At 43.2% G+C, this 19,063-nt stretch overlaps 1 protein-coding gene and 2 long non-coding RNA genes across 6 annotated transcripts; all 3 read left to right on the top strand.

The window, feature by feature from the left end:
* Window positions 1-646: 646 nt before the first annotated feature.
* On the top strand, window positions 647-1,220 carry LOC139069620 (uncharacterized). Of its 2 annotated transcripts, XR_011520301.1 has the most exons (4): window positions 647-699; window positions 767-946; window positions 1,018-1,095; window positions 1,174-1,220. It is a non-coding gene; the product is annotated as an uncharacterized lncRNA (long non-coding RNA). The 2 variants fall into 2 exon arrangements; XR_011520300.1 differs by having other exon boundaries at window positions 767-1,095.
* A 95-nt stretch (window positions 1,221-1,315) lies between these two features.
* Window positions 1,316-1,500, top strand: LOC139069621 (uncharacterized). Its single transcript, XR_011520302.1, has 2 exons — window positions 1,316-1,370; window positions 1,450-1,500. It is a non-coding gene; the product is annotated as an uncharacterized lncRNA (long non-coding RNA).
* A 12,721-nt stretch (window positions 1,501-14,221) lies between these two features.
* LOC129157100 (spectrin alpha chain, non-erythrocytic 1-like) lies at window positions 14,222-16,969 on the top strand. Of its 3 annotated transcripts, none has more exons than XM_070550235.1 (6): window positions 14,222-14,901; window positions 14,972-15,189; window positions 15,613-15,705; window positions 15,816-15,920; window positions 15,993-16,133; window positions 16,342-16,969. In XM_070550235.1, exons 3-6 carry the CDS (start codon window positions 15,640-15,642, stop codon window positions 16,417-16,419), a joined length of 390 nt encoding a protein of 129 aa, XP_070406336.1. In that variant the 5' UTR covers window positions 14,222-14,901; window positions 14,972-15,189; window positions 15,613-15,639; the 3' UTR covers window positions 16,420-16,969. The 3 variants fall into 3 exon arrangements, with proteins under 3 accessions (XP_070406336.1, XP_054592243.1, XP_054592244.1); XM_054736268.2 differs by having other exon boundaries at window positions 14,222-15,189; window positions 15,993-16,025; window positions 16,098-16,133; window positions 16,342-16,968; XM_054736269.2 differs by having other exon boundaries at window positions 14,222-15,189; window positions 16,098-16,133; window positions 16,342-16,968.
* The last annotated feature ends 2,094 nt before the right edge of the window (window positions 16,970-19,063 follow it).

Genomic DNA, 19,063 nt, shown 5'->3' with positions numbered 1-19,063 from the left:
GACCAGCAAGACCAGCTTGACCAGCATGGACCAGCTTGACCAGCTAGACCAGCACCAAAACACAACATATGCTGGTCTATGCTGGTTACCAGCTATGCTGGTCTATGCTGGTTTTTCCAGCAGGGACGTGTTTTGAATATAGCCTTCCTCTGCTAAAAACAACGTTCGAATTGAGACATGATGAGATTGGCTTGACAACGCAACAGATTTTTCATAAGCGATTTCAGGAAGAAATGTCCGGTACAAAACCGGTCCGGTATTATTTTTTTGGATCTGCACGCACACACACACACACACACACGCACACACACACACACACACACACACACAACTCTAAACACCCATTCAGACATTTGTCTACCTATACAACAAAGCAAATGACTATGTATTGTTTATAAACATTTTTTTTTCGACCAATCGCAACCGTTTTCTATTCAAGATTTTTTTAAACAGCTGTATAAAATGTAAAACCGCATTTTCGGAGTCGTGATTTGAGGTGTAACAAGCTAAGATGACGGGTAAGTTTTTAACTTAAGACGCAAATCTTTTTTTCTCTTTCTGGTTTAACATCTTTATTTTCAGACGCTATTGTCATATCGGACGGCGAGTGGGAAGAAATTCCTATTGAGGAATTAACTTGTAAAACTCCGGTCCACCTGGATGATTTGTCTAAAATTAATCGTGCGGTCGAGAATCTGAGTGAGTGGATTTTATAAATATATACGTAACATTCTTTTCTTCAGCTGAGAAATATCTCATTTTACAGAAAAGGAGGGGGTTCAACCTTACCCCGGAAGTGATAACTTTTACCCAACCACGCCTCCATCCACCAGCCGAACCGTCTTACATTCGTATCAGCCCAGCCATACCGTCAGATCACACGCGAATGCGAACGTGAAAGCTGTTCGTTACAGGACCATCACGCCACAGACGATCCTCGAAGCTGGTAAGTGATTACAAAATAGCGATTAATAAGTCAGAGATGTGTCGTTCATATTTATCGTTTTTATTCTCCAGAGCAACGGCCGACGGCCTACGCACCCCCAATATCTCAGCCCCCACCACCTCCAACCCCTTCTCATGCGCAGACGGATGGTAACGATAAAAAAAAACAACTGATTAATAAGTCAAAGATGACTCGTTCACATTTACCGTTGTTTTTTATACTTTCAGAACAACATCCGACAGCCGCTTCAATATCTCCGCCCACACCTCCTCCTCCCCCTTCTCCAGCACAGGGTAAGAGATTTATAAAAAGGTGGTTATTTACTTCAAAGATGATTCGTTCATATTTTTCATTATTTTTATTCTTTCAGAACAATCCGACAGCGACTCTGAAACCGCTGAACGTGCTCCTGAGCAGCCAGCCGGTAAGCTGTTTCACAAAACCGCTCTGCAGAGTATATTAAATTTTTGAAGTAAAAAAGATGATGTTTTTTATCCTTTCAGAACAACCCACGACCGACGAAGAGAACGCACCACCTCCTGCACCTGTACAGAGTAAGTTAAATTTATATATATAATTTATTAAAAGCTCGTTCATTTTATTTATTTTTACATCAGAAAAACGGTTGAAGAAGAAGAAGCGGGGCAGATTTACGCCACTTCAGAGATTAAACAGGATGAAGCTTGGGTACTTGCTCCTGCAAGTCAATTCCGGCCTGGTGGATGTGATGCAACAAGTTCTGGCTCTGTAAAAGGACGACGCAGATTTTTTTCTTCATTTTTAGTAGGTTTTTAATGTCTTTTGTATCATGAGTGAAAATTGGTTTGATGACCTTTCAGATTTGTTTGAAGTAGATGATGAATTAAACGTAGATTTGTTAGATCGAATTTTAGATAATGAAACCCCCCCCCCCTCTTCATCCATCCTGCGAAAATCTGTTAACTGACTGGTTTGATGTAAGCGGACTGAGTGAAGTAGATGAATTAGCTTCAGATAGTGAGATCTTAGACGATATTTTAGCATCCCAAGCCGTTTCAAACGAGGTCGATCAAATACTAGCAAATTCAGATCCGCCTTCATCAGAAGCAATAAACGAAATTTTGAGACAAATAGAACACCAGCAGCGCGTAAACGAGATCAATCAAATACTAGCAAATTCAGATGAGCCTTCATCAGAAGCTGTAGATGAAATTTTGAGACAAATAGAACACCGGCAGATCGGAGGGAGCGTAAACGCAGCTTTTAACCAGCGTGAAATTAGAGAGAGAGTGTCTTTTCAAGCAATCAACGACCCAGCCGAGTTTTATATTAATCTGATGGAAATATTAAACAGGTTTGCTGAAAGAGGAAGCCAGATCGCGCGTCCCAACGATAGAGTCCAGTTTGAAATTAATACTTTGCACACGACGCACCACGTTAATTTTAATTATGACGGATCAAATATGTTAAATCAGCTTCAGTATTTACTGGATCTGTTAGTCCAATCAAATGAAGCATTAGAGGCCGACAACGAATTTAATTTCAGACTGCAAGTGATAAATAATCCGTCCGGCGGCGGAAAACGAAAAATCGAAACCATTCTGGATCACGAATTAGTCAATAAAAAACGAAACCATCTCATTTGCCCTCCAGAGGCCAATCAGCCGTTGTGTTTTGCGCTAAGCATAGCCGGACTGTTAAATCCCTCAGCGAGAGATACAGAATTATTGAATGTGGCTAAAAATATTCATCAACAGGCAGGGCTTCAGGAGCAATCAACCGTTTCATTTAGCGACGTGATTCGATTTGAAAATATTGTTCAAAGAAAAATAATCATTTTTTACAGATCCGACAGAATCATTTCTAAATTTGAAACAGATTTTAGCGATCGATCAAATCCGTTGTTCATTTTGCTACTGAACCAACATTATTACGGCATAAAAAATATTAAAGGTTTCTTAGGAGCCAAATATTTTTGTTCATGGTGCTTTTCCGCTTATAATAACATGAACGGACATCATTGTAAATGGTTCTGTCGCGTGTGTAATACCGATTTATGCAAACGGACAGAAACGTCTCTCATCACATGTTCTGATTGTAATCGAATATGCCAAAATGTGATATGTTTTCAAACTCACAAAACACCTGTTTTAAGGCCTCAAGCAAACAGGTTAGTTTCTCCTTGCGAAATGTTTAAAAAATGCACCATTTGTAAACAAACTTATTACATCGCCATGGGTGGAAATGGCTCACAGCACGTTTGCTCAGCGACCAAATGCATCGTTTGCAAACAGTCGGTGGTCACGGATGATCATCGCTGTTTTATTCAGCTTGAAAAAAAAGATGACGGTTTAACGGAAAAGGTTATTTATTACGACACTGAAACGTTTACGGATCAGAACGGTGTGCATACACCTTTTTTAATCTGTGCAAAATCCGATTCAGGCGACGTTTGGGAGAAATTTGGTTTAGATTGCATTAAAGATTTTATTATGCAGATGCGTCGTCCTAAATTCAGCAATTATACATTTGTTGCACACAATGCGCGCGGATTTGATGCTTATATAATTTTGAGAGCTATGTGTCAATTAAAAATTGTTCCCAAAAATATACTCATGCAAGGCTGTAAAATCCTGAGTTTTCACGATCCAGATTTCGGGTTGAGATTCATTGATTCCTTAAGTTTTCTCATGATGAAATTAGCTAACCTTCCAGCTGCTTTGGGCTTTACAGATAAAACTAAAGGTTATTTTCCTCACAGACTTTCATCGCTTGAACATCTGAATTATAAAGGGCCTTATCCAGATGTCAGCCATTATGGGTTTGAACAAATGTCTCCGGAGCATAAAAAAATATTTTTAGAATGGTACACCGATGTGTCTAAACAGCAGCTGTTTGATTTCGGAAAGGAGGCCGTGTTTTATTGTAGAAACGATGTAGAAATTCTGCGTAAAGCATGCGGTATTTTCAGAGAGGAGTTTTTTAATGAAACAGGTATCGACCCGCTGAAATCTGTCACGATCGCTTCAGCTTGCATGCGCGTGTTTAGATCAAAATTCCTAAAACCAGACACATTAGCCATTCCTTGTCCGCTCGGCTATCGACCGCAACAAAAACCATTTTCAAGTTCAAGCATCGTGTGGCTGGAATGGGTTTCACGCAGTCAAAATGTAGACATTCAACACGCTTTAACGCCTTTGGGGGAGTATAAAGTGGGAGATTTTTATCTCGACGGATATGCTGTGATTTCAGGCGTCGAACAAGGGTTTGAGTATATGGGTTGTTTTTTCCACGGCTGTCCAAAATGTTTCTTACAGTCATCCATATGTCCTCTGAGAAAAATCACTTTTGGTGAAATTTATGACAAAACCGTCGAAAAGCTTCAGTCGTTGGAAACTGTGCATCGATTAAAAATGAATGTCATTTGGGAACATGATTGGCAGGAGATGGTAAAAACTGATCCGGACGTGAAACAGTTTGTCTCAAGATTTGACCCACCGCCAGCTCCTCTCTCACCTCGTGAAGCCCTGTATGGAGGCAGAACTTGTCCGGTTCGGCTGAGGCATTCGGCTCAGAGCGGTGAAAAAATCCACTATGTGGATTTTACGAGCCTGTACCCTTATGTAAACGCCACACAGACTTACCCCATAGGCCATCCCAAAATTCATGTTAAAAATTTCAGAGATCCAAGTCACTATTTTGGCTTGATTAAAGCTGTCGTTTTGCCACCCAGAAAACTGTTTTTCCCTGTTCTGCCTTTTAAAACATCCAAAGGTAAACTTGTTTTTACACTATGTCGCACATGCGCTGAAATGAATAATCAATCTGATTCTTGTTCACACAGCGCGTCTCAACGTGCTTTGACGGGGGTTTGGGTGAGTGTAGAGTTCAATTACGCTTTGGAGTCAGGTTACCGTCTGGTGAAAATGATTGAAGTCTGGGATTTTGAGAAAAGCAGTAAAGATGTGTTCGCAGGTTACATTAACACGTTTTTGAAGCAGAAACAACAAGCGTCTGGTTTTCCTGAAAGATTGATTGACGATGACTCGAAAAGAAAATACATTCAGGACTACAAACTTCATCAGGGAATACAATTAGATGAGTCTAAGATTCAGCACAATCCTGCTAAGCGTGCCATTTCAAAATTATGTCTCAATTCACTCTGGGGAAAGTTTGGTCAAAGAGATGATCTTGTACAAACCACATTTCTTCAAAAACCTGATGAATTTTTTGACATTCTGTTTTCAGGTAAACACAAAGTTAAATTCTTCAGCTTTGTCACTTCAGGAGCCGTTCTGGTGCAGCACAGTTTGACAGAAAAATGCCTAACGACTCCTGGCAGAAGCAACAACATATTTATCGCCGCTTTCACCACAACTTATGCCAGATTGAAATTATTAAATGCGTTGAACAAACTGGGAAATCGCGTCATTTATTACGATACAGATTCTATAATTTATTCTGTCAAAGAGAATGAGTGTGTTTTACCAACAGGACCGCTGCTGGGGGATTTAACCGATGAACTGCACGGCGATTCCATCACAGAATTTGCTTCATCCGGTCCAAAAACGTATGCTTACAAAACCCGGGACCGCCAGCAGGTGGTGCTAAAGGCTAAGGGTATCACACAGTCATTCATTTCATCTGATCACATCAATTTTGACAGCTTAGCGCTGCTGGTTGAGGGGTACGTGGCTGGAGAAAGGGGAAGATTTTTGCAAACTCGGCAGGAGATTGTCAAGAGGGATAAAAAAGGTCTCACTCTCTCGAATGTTTCATTTGTGAAAAGGTTTCGTGTGATTTTTGATAAGCGGAGGTTATTTGCTGACGGCAGTACAGAACCATTTGGGTATTAAAAATGGAAACTGATTTTGACGCTAGACTAAAATTTCCATTCAGTGCACAAATTGCTGGTCCGTCAGGCTGTGGAAAAACCTTTTTTGTAAAAAGTATTTTGGAAAATTGTATGCAATGTTTAACTGAAATGCCAGAAAACATCGTGTGGTTTTTTACATCTTATCAACCTATGTATGATGATCTTTGTAATAAAAGTATTCGATTCGTTCAAGGTCTCCCGCTTTCATTCGAGGATGATGATTTATTTCCATCGGGTCATAACCACTTGGTGATCTTGGATGACATGATGTCTCAAACGTCCAGCCATCCTGGAGTGCTAAAATTATTTACGCAGCTGAGACATCACAGAAATATGAGCGTCATTTTAATCACTCAAAATGTTTTTCATCAAGGAAAACATAGTCGTTCCATCAGCTTAAACACCAATTATTTGATTTTGTTTAAAAACCCTCGAGACAAATTGCAAATCAATGTTTTAGCAAATCAAATATATCCTACCCAAAAAAGATATTTCATGGAGAGTTTTCAAGACGCTACGTCAGAACCGTACGGTTATTTAATTGTGGATTTAAAAGCGGAAACGCCAGAATCTTTCCGTCTCCGTACGGGTTTACTTCCGGATCAGCTCACTGCGGTGTATTTGTCTAAAACAGAGCCATGTCAGCCCGGATAAAACGCAACGCCAAGATTCTACGTGCTTTGTCACGTATGAAGCCTCGCCAACGTCGGGAGTTTTTAAAAGGGTGCTCCGAGGACGTTCTGAAGGCTTTGTGCGAGATAGCTTTAAACGTGATCAAAGGAAATATACGTCTGTCGCCGCGTCAATTTCAAAAGTTGTCTAAAAGCAGAACGGTGCTCAGACAGTTGACTCATAACAAAACTAGCCTTTTTAAAAAAAAGAAGCTTTTAGTCGGCCAGAAAGGCGGATTTCTACCCATACTCTTAGCAGCCGCTGCGCCTCTGATCGGCGAACTGATAGGTGGCTTAATAAGGAAATAAACGATGGCTTCTCAAAAAATGTTTATGGTGACCCCCCAACAATTACGTCAGCTTGTTAAACCTACGATACGGGACGTGGCTGAAGAGAATCTTGACTCTGAAATGAAATTAATTATGCAGGAGACGGGATTAACGCCGTATGAGAAAATTAAAAAAATACAATGCGCTGCTACAGCGTTATTTAAAGTTGATGAGAAGCGGATTACACGAAAGCGCACCTCCCACTGAACCGCCCACTGTGACGGCTGAGCCTACGTCAGCTGTAGAAACAGCGGCTGACACACTCATTAATGAAACGCTACAGAATCTTCCTGTACGCGGAAGAAAAAACGCCGAGTATCTGCTGAAAATGACACGATTAAACTGGACTCCGACGGGGGAATTTAAATATAAAGGCGATGTGCAGAAAGGATCGCACATCCTTGACTTGATTAAAAGCATCAGCAACCCGTTAAAAAAACATCCACAATCAGAACCGACGGGTTGGACTCCTTTCCTAAAAACTCTAGTAGAAAAAAATGTGCCCTTATCTATCGTGTCCAATCCGCTAGCGAAACGTCAGATTACGCAACTCAGGAACGGAGGGGTTGTGCTTCCGGATTCTGAAGACGGTGTTTTGAAGAAAAAAAAGAAAAAACCGAGGAGAAATATCATTTTATCACCAAGCTGGAGCAATGTCCCCACTTTGAAGAAATGGATCAGCTTTACACCTTAACTCTCTTGTTTGTTCAATAAAACTTTATTCAAAACAAATTTCACAGTCCGTGACATTCTTTAAACATTTCAAGAGTACAATTCACCTGTGTGAAGTATACATCATGACGTTTGATGCAATTTGAAAATTTTTTAACAAAATGATAAACCATAGCATCATTTTTATCTACATTTTTATGATATTTAGACAGAATTTGTTTCAGAGAAAGTCCACAAGCCTTATGACACAGGAAAAAAACACAATGCTGGCCACAACGGTCGGATGCAAAACTCTGTAGCTGACGATCCTGATATTGTATTCTTGAACAACGTTCTGTTAGAAAATTCAGGATGTTTTCAGGGTAATATTTAAATTCAGGCGATAGACCGTAAGAGTCAAAAAATGTTCCGAGGCCATTTTGTTCCACAGCTAGCACCAACCAGTGTTCACCGGGTAAATGGACAGGATGAGTGTTTACCACAAAGTAGGCCGGTAGTCGAATGTTTTTTGGGACGGTAGACAGCTGATCAGACGCGTACACGCCACCAAAATAATCTCCCAGCAGGCTCGATAATATGCCGTCCAATTCGTGATTATCCATTAATAATAATCCACCAATACCTCTCTCTTTGAGTTTATCTCCAGAATGGAGTCGTAACACGCATACACAATGAGTGTAGCTGTGGCTCTCAGAGGTTCTCCAAAGCGCATCTCCATCCTCAGGTTGCCGGTGGAAACGGTTGAAAGCGCCTCCGAGTCATCCGCTGTGTTCAGATTAAAGGCAAAGAGTGTATACCCCTGTTGATTTTCCAACCTATTAATCGATAGAGGCAAATCTTTCAATTGTCTTGAAGTGGCTGTAAACAGATTATAAAATTCTCTGACCGATGTTCCCTGGTAAAAAGTAGGTTGGAAGGCTTTCGATGGAATCTGTTTTCCGTCTCTGGACAACGCCAGATATTCCACATTCATGTGGCGAAAATTAAAAGGCGAAAGATCTCGACGTCCTGTGTAAGCTTCGTGATCCACTAATCCTAAGACGATATATTTAGGAATGGCGCCGAGAAAGAGGTTCTCCAGATTACATATCCTCGAATTTTGTGGAATGGAATAAGTTTTGACGGTCACGCGTGAGAGCGGGTACATGGCGTTTGCTTTTAGTAAAGCAGACTCGTGACCCAAACGTACGGCGGGTGAAATATTAACTTTCTTCACAAAAAGCGATGCACCTAGCAGTTTCAGCTTGTAGGTGGAATCACGCGCCCCCATCAGGCAAAAAGCATCACACGCGCGTGTCAGTTTAATTCTGAGATCGACAGAATTTAAAAGAAGTCTTTCACAGAAAAATATATCAGAATGCAGGGGTCCTATCAGATCCACTTCTCTGGAGTTTTCTGTAAAAGTCGCTCGTTGATTAAGGCCTAAATTGCGTCCGTTAATTACAACGGTGGAATCGTGCGCGCCTGCGGTGTCTTTGAAGAACAATCCCGCGCTGAATTGAGAATTCAAACTCGCTTCAGAAAAGTTCAGCAGGGTTTCGATGATCGCTCTGTAGGGGTGCGTGGCGCTGGATTGTGAAATCAGATGATCGCCGAGAACCACGTCACATTGTGAGAAAATCGTGTTTATCGGGTAATTAATCAGACCGGTGGCAGCACCATCATCTAGCGGGCTGCCGTCATCGTTTGTAATTTTCACCCGCAAAAATAGAAGAGTGTCGTTTAAATCCAAATATTTTTCTCCATCTCCGGGGACAAAAAATTCTACAGGCCCGCCGTCCGTCAGGGCCGCTATGGGTAAAATTTCGCTGTAGATCTTATCTTCGATAGACAACTGCGTCATGGGTACGGTGAAGAGATCCAGTTCACTCAGCGTACATTCTGACGATTTGCTGTGGAGCAGTGACATGATTAAAAAATATCAGAGCCTGTCTGACGAGACTTCCTCCTCTTTTGCTTGCGTTTTGTAACTGGAGCTTTGATGCGTCGGTCGCTTCGTGATGTAGATGTCTTTAAACGCCTGCCGGGGGGTCTTTTGCGAACACGCCTCGACAGAACCATGAGGCCTGACCCCTCTTGGGCATTAGGGTCATTGATTTTACCGACGGCTCTCGTCAACACATCTGACACGATTCCTGTAGCGGCCTTTTTGAGATGCGGTTTAGCCAGAGCAAATCCTTTTTTAACAAAAGGTGATATGAATCGAAACAGTCTTGAAAATATCGATCCAAAGCCACGTCCGTACATATAAGGAACACCGCTAAAACCTGGTAAACCATGACCGGCCTGAGTGACGTAATAATTGATAAAACGGTTGGGATCGTTTCTCTGCAGGTGATAAATCATGTCTGCAAGACGTACGAGCGTAACTGACTCTCTCACCCTGTTTCACGAGCGTTATATTATTGTATTTCTCTGATGTACAGGCCTGAAATGAAGCCTCACCGTTGTTTTTCCGTATAAGAAGTGAATCGGCTCATTCTGATCAGATTTTATTTCGATATGAATGCTTTCTATATGATTCATAGAAACGCTGATGTAATCCACAGGATTAAACACATGAGTGACCGTGTGACCGAAGGTCCCTTCAACTTTCACCGTACGTAATAAAGGCGCAAAGACGTCCCCGACCAACTGCTCGGTCACGACATCCGTGTAGCAGTAAAACTGATATAGACCGCCTGTTAAATCGGGTGGGTGAGGCGCCGATTTGATCGGTTCATCGAGGCCTGAAGTACCTTCAGGCGTCAACCACTCACCCGCGTTGAAACCTAACAGATAGGCCAGAGGCGCTAAAAATCTAAATTCTATTTCATCACCGATCTGATATTTGAGAATGGGGTCGGGGAATCTGTGAATGAGATAGAAATCAGGATCAATCTTTCTCATAGCAGTCTCACATTCCATTCTAAGTGTTTGGATAGCTTTATAATATCCGGGAGTAATCGGAGCTCTGTTGATTTTCTTAGGTTCTTTCACTCGTCGCCATTCAACAAACGCACGATCGTTCGGTAAATTAAACCACGAGTGCACGTAAGTGATTTCAGACAGTCCCACTTGCCACCTGCCATTGAGATTGATGTGACGGGCTAGATCGGTTCTGTAACTGGCAATCGTGTTATTTTTAAACACTTCGTTACTGGCGTTAGAGGGCAATGTGATATAAAAACCCTCCTCTTGTCTCAGATCCATTTTTTTATTGTATCTGTTTTTTTAAACGTCGTGCAGGTCTGAGGCTTTAATCCAACTGGAAAATTTTTGAGGCCAGCCAAGCCATTTAACAAAAACTTGCTTCTGGCCTCTGTAAGTTCTGCGCTTTAAAATTTTTTCAACGTGGAAGGATCGTTCGGTCGATAAGTTTACTTTCTGCAATTCGGGTTCATAAAATGACCCTTCAATTTTTTCCCCATCAAAATCTTTGAGTTTATAAACCGGCGGTGCTCGATGAAGACACTGGTCCACTGTGAACAGCTCGTGCGTGAAACTCTGCTCATATTTTTTATCAAAAACACCTCTGAGTTTGGAAATTCTCACAACGTCACCCCTGTTAAACTTCATTTTCTTTGCAGGCTTCGGTGCGGTGGTCCCGTAAAGGTTGCGAAACACTTGCCATTGATTTTCCGTGTTAACTTCAAAGGGGGCCATTTTGATAGAAGTGTGGTAGCTATGATTATAACCTTTCACCAAATCTTGAATCACATCTATGTAGCGATGGGTGTTTTTGGCTGTGAAATATCTCCACATTCTACCTTTTAGAGTCCTGTTAAATCTCTCCACAACGCTGGCCTTTACGCTGCTGGCTGTGGCAAAATGCACAATTTCGTGTTTCTTCATGAGGGCTTCAAATTTCTTATTAAAAAATTCTTTACCGGAATCCGTTTGCAATTTTTTAGGGACACCGCTGTCTTTCAAAACTGAAGCAAAAGCTTCTGTAACATCTTTCCCCGATTTGTTTTTCAGGGCTCGTACATAGGCTTTCTTTGAAAATACATCTATGACGGTTAATAGGTAATTAAAGCCGTCGTTTGATTTTGACAAGGCCTACATGTCGCATAAGTCAGCTTGAAACTGTTTTAGCGGCCCTGAGACAAAAACCTTATTTCTCGGAAAATGAACTCTTGCAGGTTTGTGAAGTATATAGGCGTCTTGTTCTGAGAGAAAATCGCGAGCCTTATCCGATGAAACTTTCTCCCCAATATCTTGTTGTAAACCGGTTCTAAACCTTTCCACACCACCGTAACTACCCTGATGTTCTGGTGTAAAATAAACCTTTTTCATTACCTCCTCCATCTCTGATGAATGGTTGGCAAAAATGATGCATAATTGTTTTCATTAGTTCTTTTTATTTCATAAATTGTACACACAATCTAATCAGAACTAAAATCTAATGACGCTACCGTCAGAAATAAAATCTAATCATACTGTAAAAAACAGCAGTCATCAAATATAATCATACTGTAAAAACAGCAGTCATCAAATATAATGAATAAAATCACACAGTCTAATCTAAACACTAGTCAGAACTAAAATCTAATCATACTGTCGTCAAATATAATAATAAAGTTGTAGAAGAGACCCTCCGCAGCTCGCTCACTCCATCACCACCCCGGACAGCGCGTCCAGGTCAGCTTTGGACAGGCGATCGTACACCGGGAAAATGTCTTTGTGAATGGGCATCACAGCCCTGAATCCGTGCAGCTGCGTCACAGCCATGGTGAACAGAATCTCAGTGTCCAGAGGCTGGAAGCCGTGCAGACTGAGAAAACTTTGAAGAGCCGGAATCAGTTTAGGTGTTAAAACCCTGCGAATAATGTCCGTAAAGTGAAAATCGTAAAATAATTCATTTTCAGCTACGTAAAGACATTCGTGTTGCCGTTGACTGGGATGATCGATCTTGCATCCGTGGCAGATGGTTGGTAAGTGAGCTTTGATCGCCATGTTGACCAAGTGAAGAAGACCCATTTTCACACGGTCTACTTTGTCTTCTGAAAACACCCAGTCAGGCAGACGGTGAGGCTCCTCATCGGTGCTCTGGATGTCGAGGGGTTGCACATCCTCCTCCTCCTCATGACCTGGCGGCGGCTCAGGGTTTGATGTCACCAAAGGTGGATCAGCCCCGTCGACCCAGGGCCTGAATGGTACGTTCTCCGGAACCTCCATGATGGTGGGGAGTCGTGATAGGTTATCCTCTGGAAAACACGGTGGCGCCGATGCGGGCCTCGGACTGCCGTTGTATCTCGGCGGTGGTGGTGATGGTAGCGATCTGGACCTCGGACTGGTGTTGTATCTCGGTGGTGATGAATCCGTTAGTACCCAGCTCGGTGGTGGGCTCCAAAGGTCTTTAAGGGTCGTCTGATTGTAGAACCCCGTCATGCTGATGCCTTAGATCGTCTGGATGAAATGGTTTCTAACTGTAAGCTCTTTATAACTAGTGCTGGGTGGGGGGCGTGGTATGATGATGCAACCTCCTCCTCCTCCTAAGGCAGGTCTTAGAACTCCAGCTTTTTTCGCACTGTCAGAATGTCGTTCCAACAGCGGCTGGTACGAAAAAGTGAAGTAATACGATCCTCCACTTCATTTATTTTTTCACACCAGGCTTCGAAAGGTACAACCTGTAGAAGGCGGTAAATTCCGCATACAGAATGCACATTCTCCAGCACAAAAAAGAGCTCAAATCCTCTCACACGGACCGAGGCCTTGAACATCCACTCTCCATCAGCATCCTCTTCCCCCTCCCATGAAGCGCTGAATGCTGTCACAGCGTTCTGGATTTCATCCAGCGTTGGAAGAGCTTGCGGCCCGCTGCGATTAACAGGCGGACGAGGTCTCTCTTCATCATCTCTGTGCACCTTGCGTGGAACAGCCAGCCTGAGCACAGCCCAATCGTTGTAGGAGAGAACCGCTGGTGAGTTTGATAAATTGGATTTAAGAGGTTCCCCCTCAGCCACATCTTGGATTAAACACAGTTCCTTAGTGTCGTAGCTGAACCGGTACCCAAAACTACCGGAATAGCCGTAAGGTTCCAACTGCCATATTTGCTCCAAGATCTCTTTACCGCCGAAAGGAGGAACCTGCACTCTGCAGATGTAAAATGTAGATTTGCGGGGAGCACCAATTCCAGCCGGCATCTGATGTATAGCGATGGATTTTTCACAAAGCATGGTTTTCGACAGCGGTGTATCCACGCTCTCTTCTTTCACTTTTTGAGTTGAAGTTGAAGCGTCGGATGTAGTAGGCACCTCTTCCTCGTGGCTTGGTGCTTCATGCATCTCCTCGTGGTTCATCATTTTTTCTTAGAGCTCGGCTTTTCACCATTCGGACAGATCTGAGCTTTTAAAGAGTTATACACAATAGGATTACACTCAGAAGGGAGGGGGGCTGTGGGAACCGCTGGGTAACACAATAAGAAACTTCACACGCCATTACACACATTAGCCTATGACGTGGGGAATCATGGACATCTGGACACGTTCAACAATACGCCATTGATGATGCGGCGTGGGGGGTCTAGGCCATCTGGACGATCAACAATACACATGTCCATTTGATTAATGATACGGAAGGGGGGGGGGCAAAGATTGAACAATACACCTGTCCATTTGATTAATGATAGGAAGGGGGGGCAAGGTCAAGGGTCAAATGAACAATAGGACTGAAAGGTCAAAAAGGTCAAAGAACAATAGACCTGTCAAAAAGTTTGACGAAAGGTATCTTATAATTCTCTCTGGGGCCGTTTAGCTCTCATACTTCTCCGTCTCCTGGGGAGTGTTGCAAAGCAATTCCCGGACCGGACAGCAGAGGGCGGAGAGCTGTTCTGTGGTATCCTGTCATGCATCGGTCCAAAATAGTGTGATGATATTGTGTTTTTTGTACATAACAGACATTTAACAGACAAATTTGTCGCATTCTCCTACACATCTTCACGGGCTCGCCACAGTAAATATTCTATTTGGCGAGAGATAAACTTTATTGTATTTATCCTAGTGAATCTATAATTAAACGGGTAAACTAGTAGCACCACATCCAACATCAAAGAAAGTAAAATGTTATTATCAGGAGAGGGAGAATGTTTAAGTGGTTAGCAGCAGTGTGCTAGCTGATGGCCCCCTCCATGAGGCCACCACAGCTCAGCAGAACACCATTGTAGCTTCTTCTGGGGAGAAAAACACTTAGAGAAAAAATAAAGTTAACAGCTGAAATAGCAGGAAATAATACAGTTAAAGAGCAGATTGTAGAAGAAAGAAACCCCTGGGTTAAACTGGTCTGTCTACTGCATAATGCTGAACTCTAACATGTGTCCTCAGGGAAGGACCTGATTGGTGTCCAGAACCTGCTGAAGAAGCACCAGGCTCTGCAGGCTGAGATCACAGGTCATGAACCTCGCATCAAGGCTGTCACCCAGAAAGGAGAGACCATGGTGGAGGAGGGTAGAGCAGGTCTGGTCCTGACATGTTTCTGAGGTGTCTGCAGGTTCTGGCTCACTTTTTTTGGGTCCAGGTCACTTCGCTGGTGAGGAAGTGAAGACTAAACTGTGGGAGCTTCATGGACGTTGGGAAACGCTGAAGGCCAAGGCGTCCCAGAGAAGGCAGGACCTGGAGGACTCTCTGCAGGCCCAGCAGTACTTTGCGGATGCTAATGAGGCCGAGTCCTGGATGAGGGAGAAGGAGCCCATCGTTGGAAGTCCAGACTAAGGGAAAGACGAGGACTTGGCCGAGGTATGGAAGTCCCTTCCTGAGAAACTCCAATCGCTTTTCTTTGCTCTCTTTCCAGTCCTTCATAATTAGTGTTTCTGTATTTGTCATTTCCTTCGGTTGTCTACCAGACGTCGTTGCTCGTTTGAGCGTTTCATGGGTTAGGGGTAGAAGTGCTGGCCTCGCACCGGAAGTGATGACAAACGTGTTCCCGGCGCTCTTATTTCAAACGGTTTACAAGCTGTGATGTGTGTTCCCGCTGCAGAGCAGCCATGACACGTGGCAGCCGGCAGAAGGCTCACGCTTTTCCACTAAACAGCCGCAGAGCTGCGTCTGCGGTGAACTGAGCAGGGTTTGTTTTACGGTGGCGGATCCGATTGGACCATCGCTGCGAGAAAGCTCCACTTGTGTCAGACGAGCTGAAGGTTCTGATGTTCTGCTCCATAGGCTCTCCTGAAGAAGCACGAGGCCCTGATGTCGGACCTGTCAGCTTACGGCAGCAGCATCCAGGCCCTGAAGGAGCAGGCCCAGTCCTGCAGGGTGAGTTCAGAACCCTCGGCCCGTCAGAACATTCTTATCCACCACGTTCTAACACCAGACCTGTTAACCCGACAGCAACAAGGTAATCAGCAGGTGCTTTTGTCCTGCAGGACCTGAAGGCCAACGAGTCCCGCCTGAGGGACATCAACAAGGTGGCATCTGAACTGGAGTCAGAAGGTCTGATGGCTGAGGAGGCTCCTATGGTTCAGGCTCAGGTGAGCGTCACCTGTCTGCAGCAGCTGGTCCCTCTCACTTCCTGGTTTAACTCTGCTCGTCTCTGTTTGTAGCAACAAGAACATCTGGGTTCTGCTCCTGGAAAGGTGCATGTTGTCCTCCGCCTCCACCAGAACCAGACGTGGTGTTTTTGTTACCACTCATTTGTTTGTTTACAGGATGAAGCCGACTCTAACACGGCGTCACCCTGGAAGGTGAGTTCATTCAGCTGATCAGAGGTCACCTCTGATGGCAGCAGTCACGGCCGACCGTGCTGACATCACACAGGAATTCAGGTGACCCGGCAGGCACCAGGTGCTGGTGAAAGTGGGCACATGTCAGCTGGTTGCCATGGCTACAGTGATCTTTATGCATCTGTATGACTGCTGACTGGTGTGTGTTTCCTGTGACCTTTGACCTCAGACCGTACGGTTGGGCGTTCAGACGACGGCTAACTTTAATTCCATCAAGGTAAGAGGAAGCTCTTCCCTTCCTGTCTGAGCGATCCGTCTCCAGGTTTCCTCGTCCGGCGTCCAGCCCGCTGGCGTCCACCTTCATCTCACCTCACTTCATTTATAGTGCAATACTTTCACATTATCATTTTCCCACACTTCTGTATACCTGTATTTTGTTGTTTTTCAATAAAGAATGACAAATTATTTAAGTTTGGTTTTTGTTGCACACAAATATATATCTGTAAAAAATATCTACAAAGCTAATGTTTACATAACAAGTATGATTGGGTTTTGCAATACGGCACTCAAGTTTATTTTAGTAAGATTTTCAAACCAAGTAGTTAGTAAAGAACACATTTCTATTGTCTGCTAAGAAACTGTTGGGATTTAAAATGGGCCTGTTGTACAAATAACTTGTAAATGATTATTCCTCACTTTTGTCTTAACCAAAGAAATTCCAGTAATTGAGCAAAAATATTTATTTTTAACACTACATTTTATAAAACAGGGCGCAAAGTGTCGGCACATGTATGTATGTCGATGGTCCGCCCCAACCAAACCAGGAGACACAGACGTCAGGGAGGCCAAGGTTGTCTCCGACGGTCTCTGCAGCTCTCTGGGCACCATGCCTCACGTAGCTGTCTCCAATGTTCCAAATGGCTATGGAGAAAAAATAACAGGTTTGTCATAATTGTTTAAAGTACAAAACCATACATGAAGTGGTCAAGACAGGAACTTACACGCTGCATTGTGTAGCTGATGCTGGAGACACACAGGCTGCCATGGTGACCTTTTAACAGGTCTAAGAAAAAAATGTAATAAAAGAATGAAACTTGAAAACTCCCAGACCTCATGTCATATTTACTAATCAGCTATGGCTGATTTATTGTTTGGATCACAGTGAGTTACACTAATTCTAATATATTTTTATTTCTATTACACATACATACTTTTTAACTGTTATTTTCACATGACTGTTATCAGGCTCTCTTGTTCTGGTTCTCATGATAATTCCGTGTATTCCAGTAAGTTATCTTGTGCTTACTTCATCTGTATAATGTCTCTTTACTTTTGGTAAATTGTACTGAGTCCAGAATAAAGGCTAGTTGGCTGTACAAGATACAAACAAGTATTACGTTTTGGTAATATATGAAACACCGCCAGCATCTGTTAGAGCCTGTGGCGGGGTGCTGAGGGCCGGCTCCAGCCCAGGAATGAGCTCTCCACGCCGGCCGGGAGGGTTTGAAACACCGCCATCCTCTCCTCTGCTGGCTGTTCATTCTGTTATGGTTACCGGTGCTTGTGTTGCAATGTGAAACGCTTGGTCTCAGATTTTGTAAGAAAGATAATAAAATGTCCCCCCAAAATACGACTTAAATATATTTTCTCTTCTTCATGATACATTTAATGGCTGGTGCGACTCAGGAGTGATAGCACCGAAAAAAACTACTGAAAACTTGCTCAAAGCAAAATGTTTTCATTACGGAAATAAATTATAAACTTACCGATTTAAAACTTTTTTAATACAGGTACTTCTCACGAACAGGCGCAGAAAACCTCCACCTAAACTCCGTGTGAGGGTCAGGTCGTTGGGTGTTCCAGTTAGCTCCGGTTGAATTGAAGCTAGGTGGCTACATCCGTTAGCTCGGCTCCCACCTCCGCTTTAGCTTTGGGTTAGCCAGGGTTAGCTTCAGGTTAGCTCGTAGCTAGTTCGTCACTCGATCCCAGCCTTACAGCCCCACCCTCAGCGCCTCCTCTCTTCCCTTTTATGGAATTGTCTGGGCTGGACGGAACCTGTGACACGGTCAAAATGGCGGTGTTGGCCACCTCCCATTATGGACAAAAAACGTGTTATTGGAGTCTATGGAATCCGTTTGTCCAGTATGTACACTCTATGGGTTCCTTATATAGGAAACACTTTTTCTGATTGGCTTAATGAACTGACCTGGATTGCAATGTTTATTATGTGAAGTGCCTTGAGATGACTCTTGTCGTGATTTGGCGCTATATAAATAAAATTGAATTGAATTGAATTGAATTGAAGACCCTCACACCGACCCCCAGCGAAAGCAGCGCTGGAGGTCCTGGCGTCGCTAGGTGATGGGACCCCGGCTTTTGAAGGACCAAATAATGTCATGGATTTTATCAATATGTTTATCAATAACCCATTTCCTATAGTTGGAGAGAAAAGGGAGACAAAGAACAACAAGTCAACCAGTTATAACTGTGGCAGATGCAAGAGGCAAAATGCACCGAACATCCGGTCACAGAGTTTATTTATAGAGAGGGAGAGATTGTGTCTGTGTGTGTGAAGTCAAGAATGTGTGTGTGTGTGTGTGTGTGTGTGTGAGTGGCTTGTGTGGGTGTGTCTGAATGAGTGAGTATGCAGAGAGGCATAGAGCAATACATTTACATTGAGTTGATTTAGTCCATGATCAAGAATTAATAAACATAAAATTTCCCATAACAACTACAAAGCAGGCAATGCTATAACAAAAACTAAAAAGTTTTAAAAACTTTCTTTTTGGCATCAAAATGTCATTTCTGCTCCTAAATTTTGTTGTGTGTGCTGCAGGTCACAACACTGAGCATGTGCAGTGTGAATCACAAGGTTTGTAAATGGTTCCTGATTGGAAATATTGGAAGTGTTACAACTAACCCGTGTTACAACCATGCCCGATCTCCCCTAC

The sequence above is a fragment of the Nothobranchius furzeri genome, chromosome 4, assembly GCF_043380555.1.
Source record: "Nothobranchius furzeri strain GRZ-AD chromosome 4, NfurGRZ-RIMD1, whole genome shotgun sequence".
Classification (NCBI taxonomy): Eukaryota; Metazoa; Chordata; class Actinopteri; order Cyprinodontiformes; family Nothobranchiidae; genus Nothobranchius; species Nothobranchius furzeri.
This window is presented reverse-complemented; position numbering and strand designations above follow the sequence as displayed.

Coding starts and splice junctions, on each gene's coding strand:
- LOC129157100 (XM_070550235.1), top strand. CDS start 15,640: ATGTCGGACCTGTCAGCTTACGGCAGCAGCATCCAGGCCCTGAAGGAG. Junction 15,706..15,815: donor AGCAGGCCCAGTCCTGCAGG/GTGAGTTCAGAA, acceptor TTTGTCCTGCAG/GACCTGAAGGCCAACGAGTC. Junction 15,921..15,992: donor CTCCTATGGTTCAGGCTCAG/GTGAGCGTCACC, acceptor CTCTGTTTGTAG/CAACAAGAACATCTGGGTTC.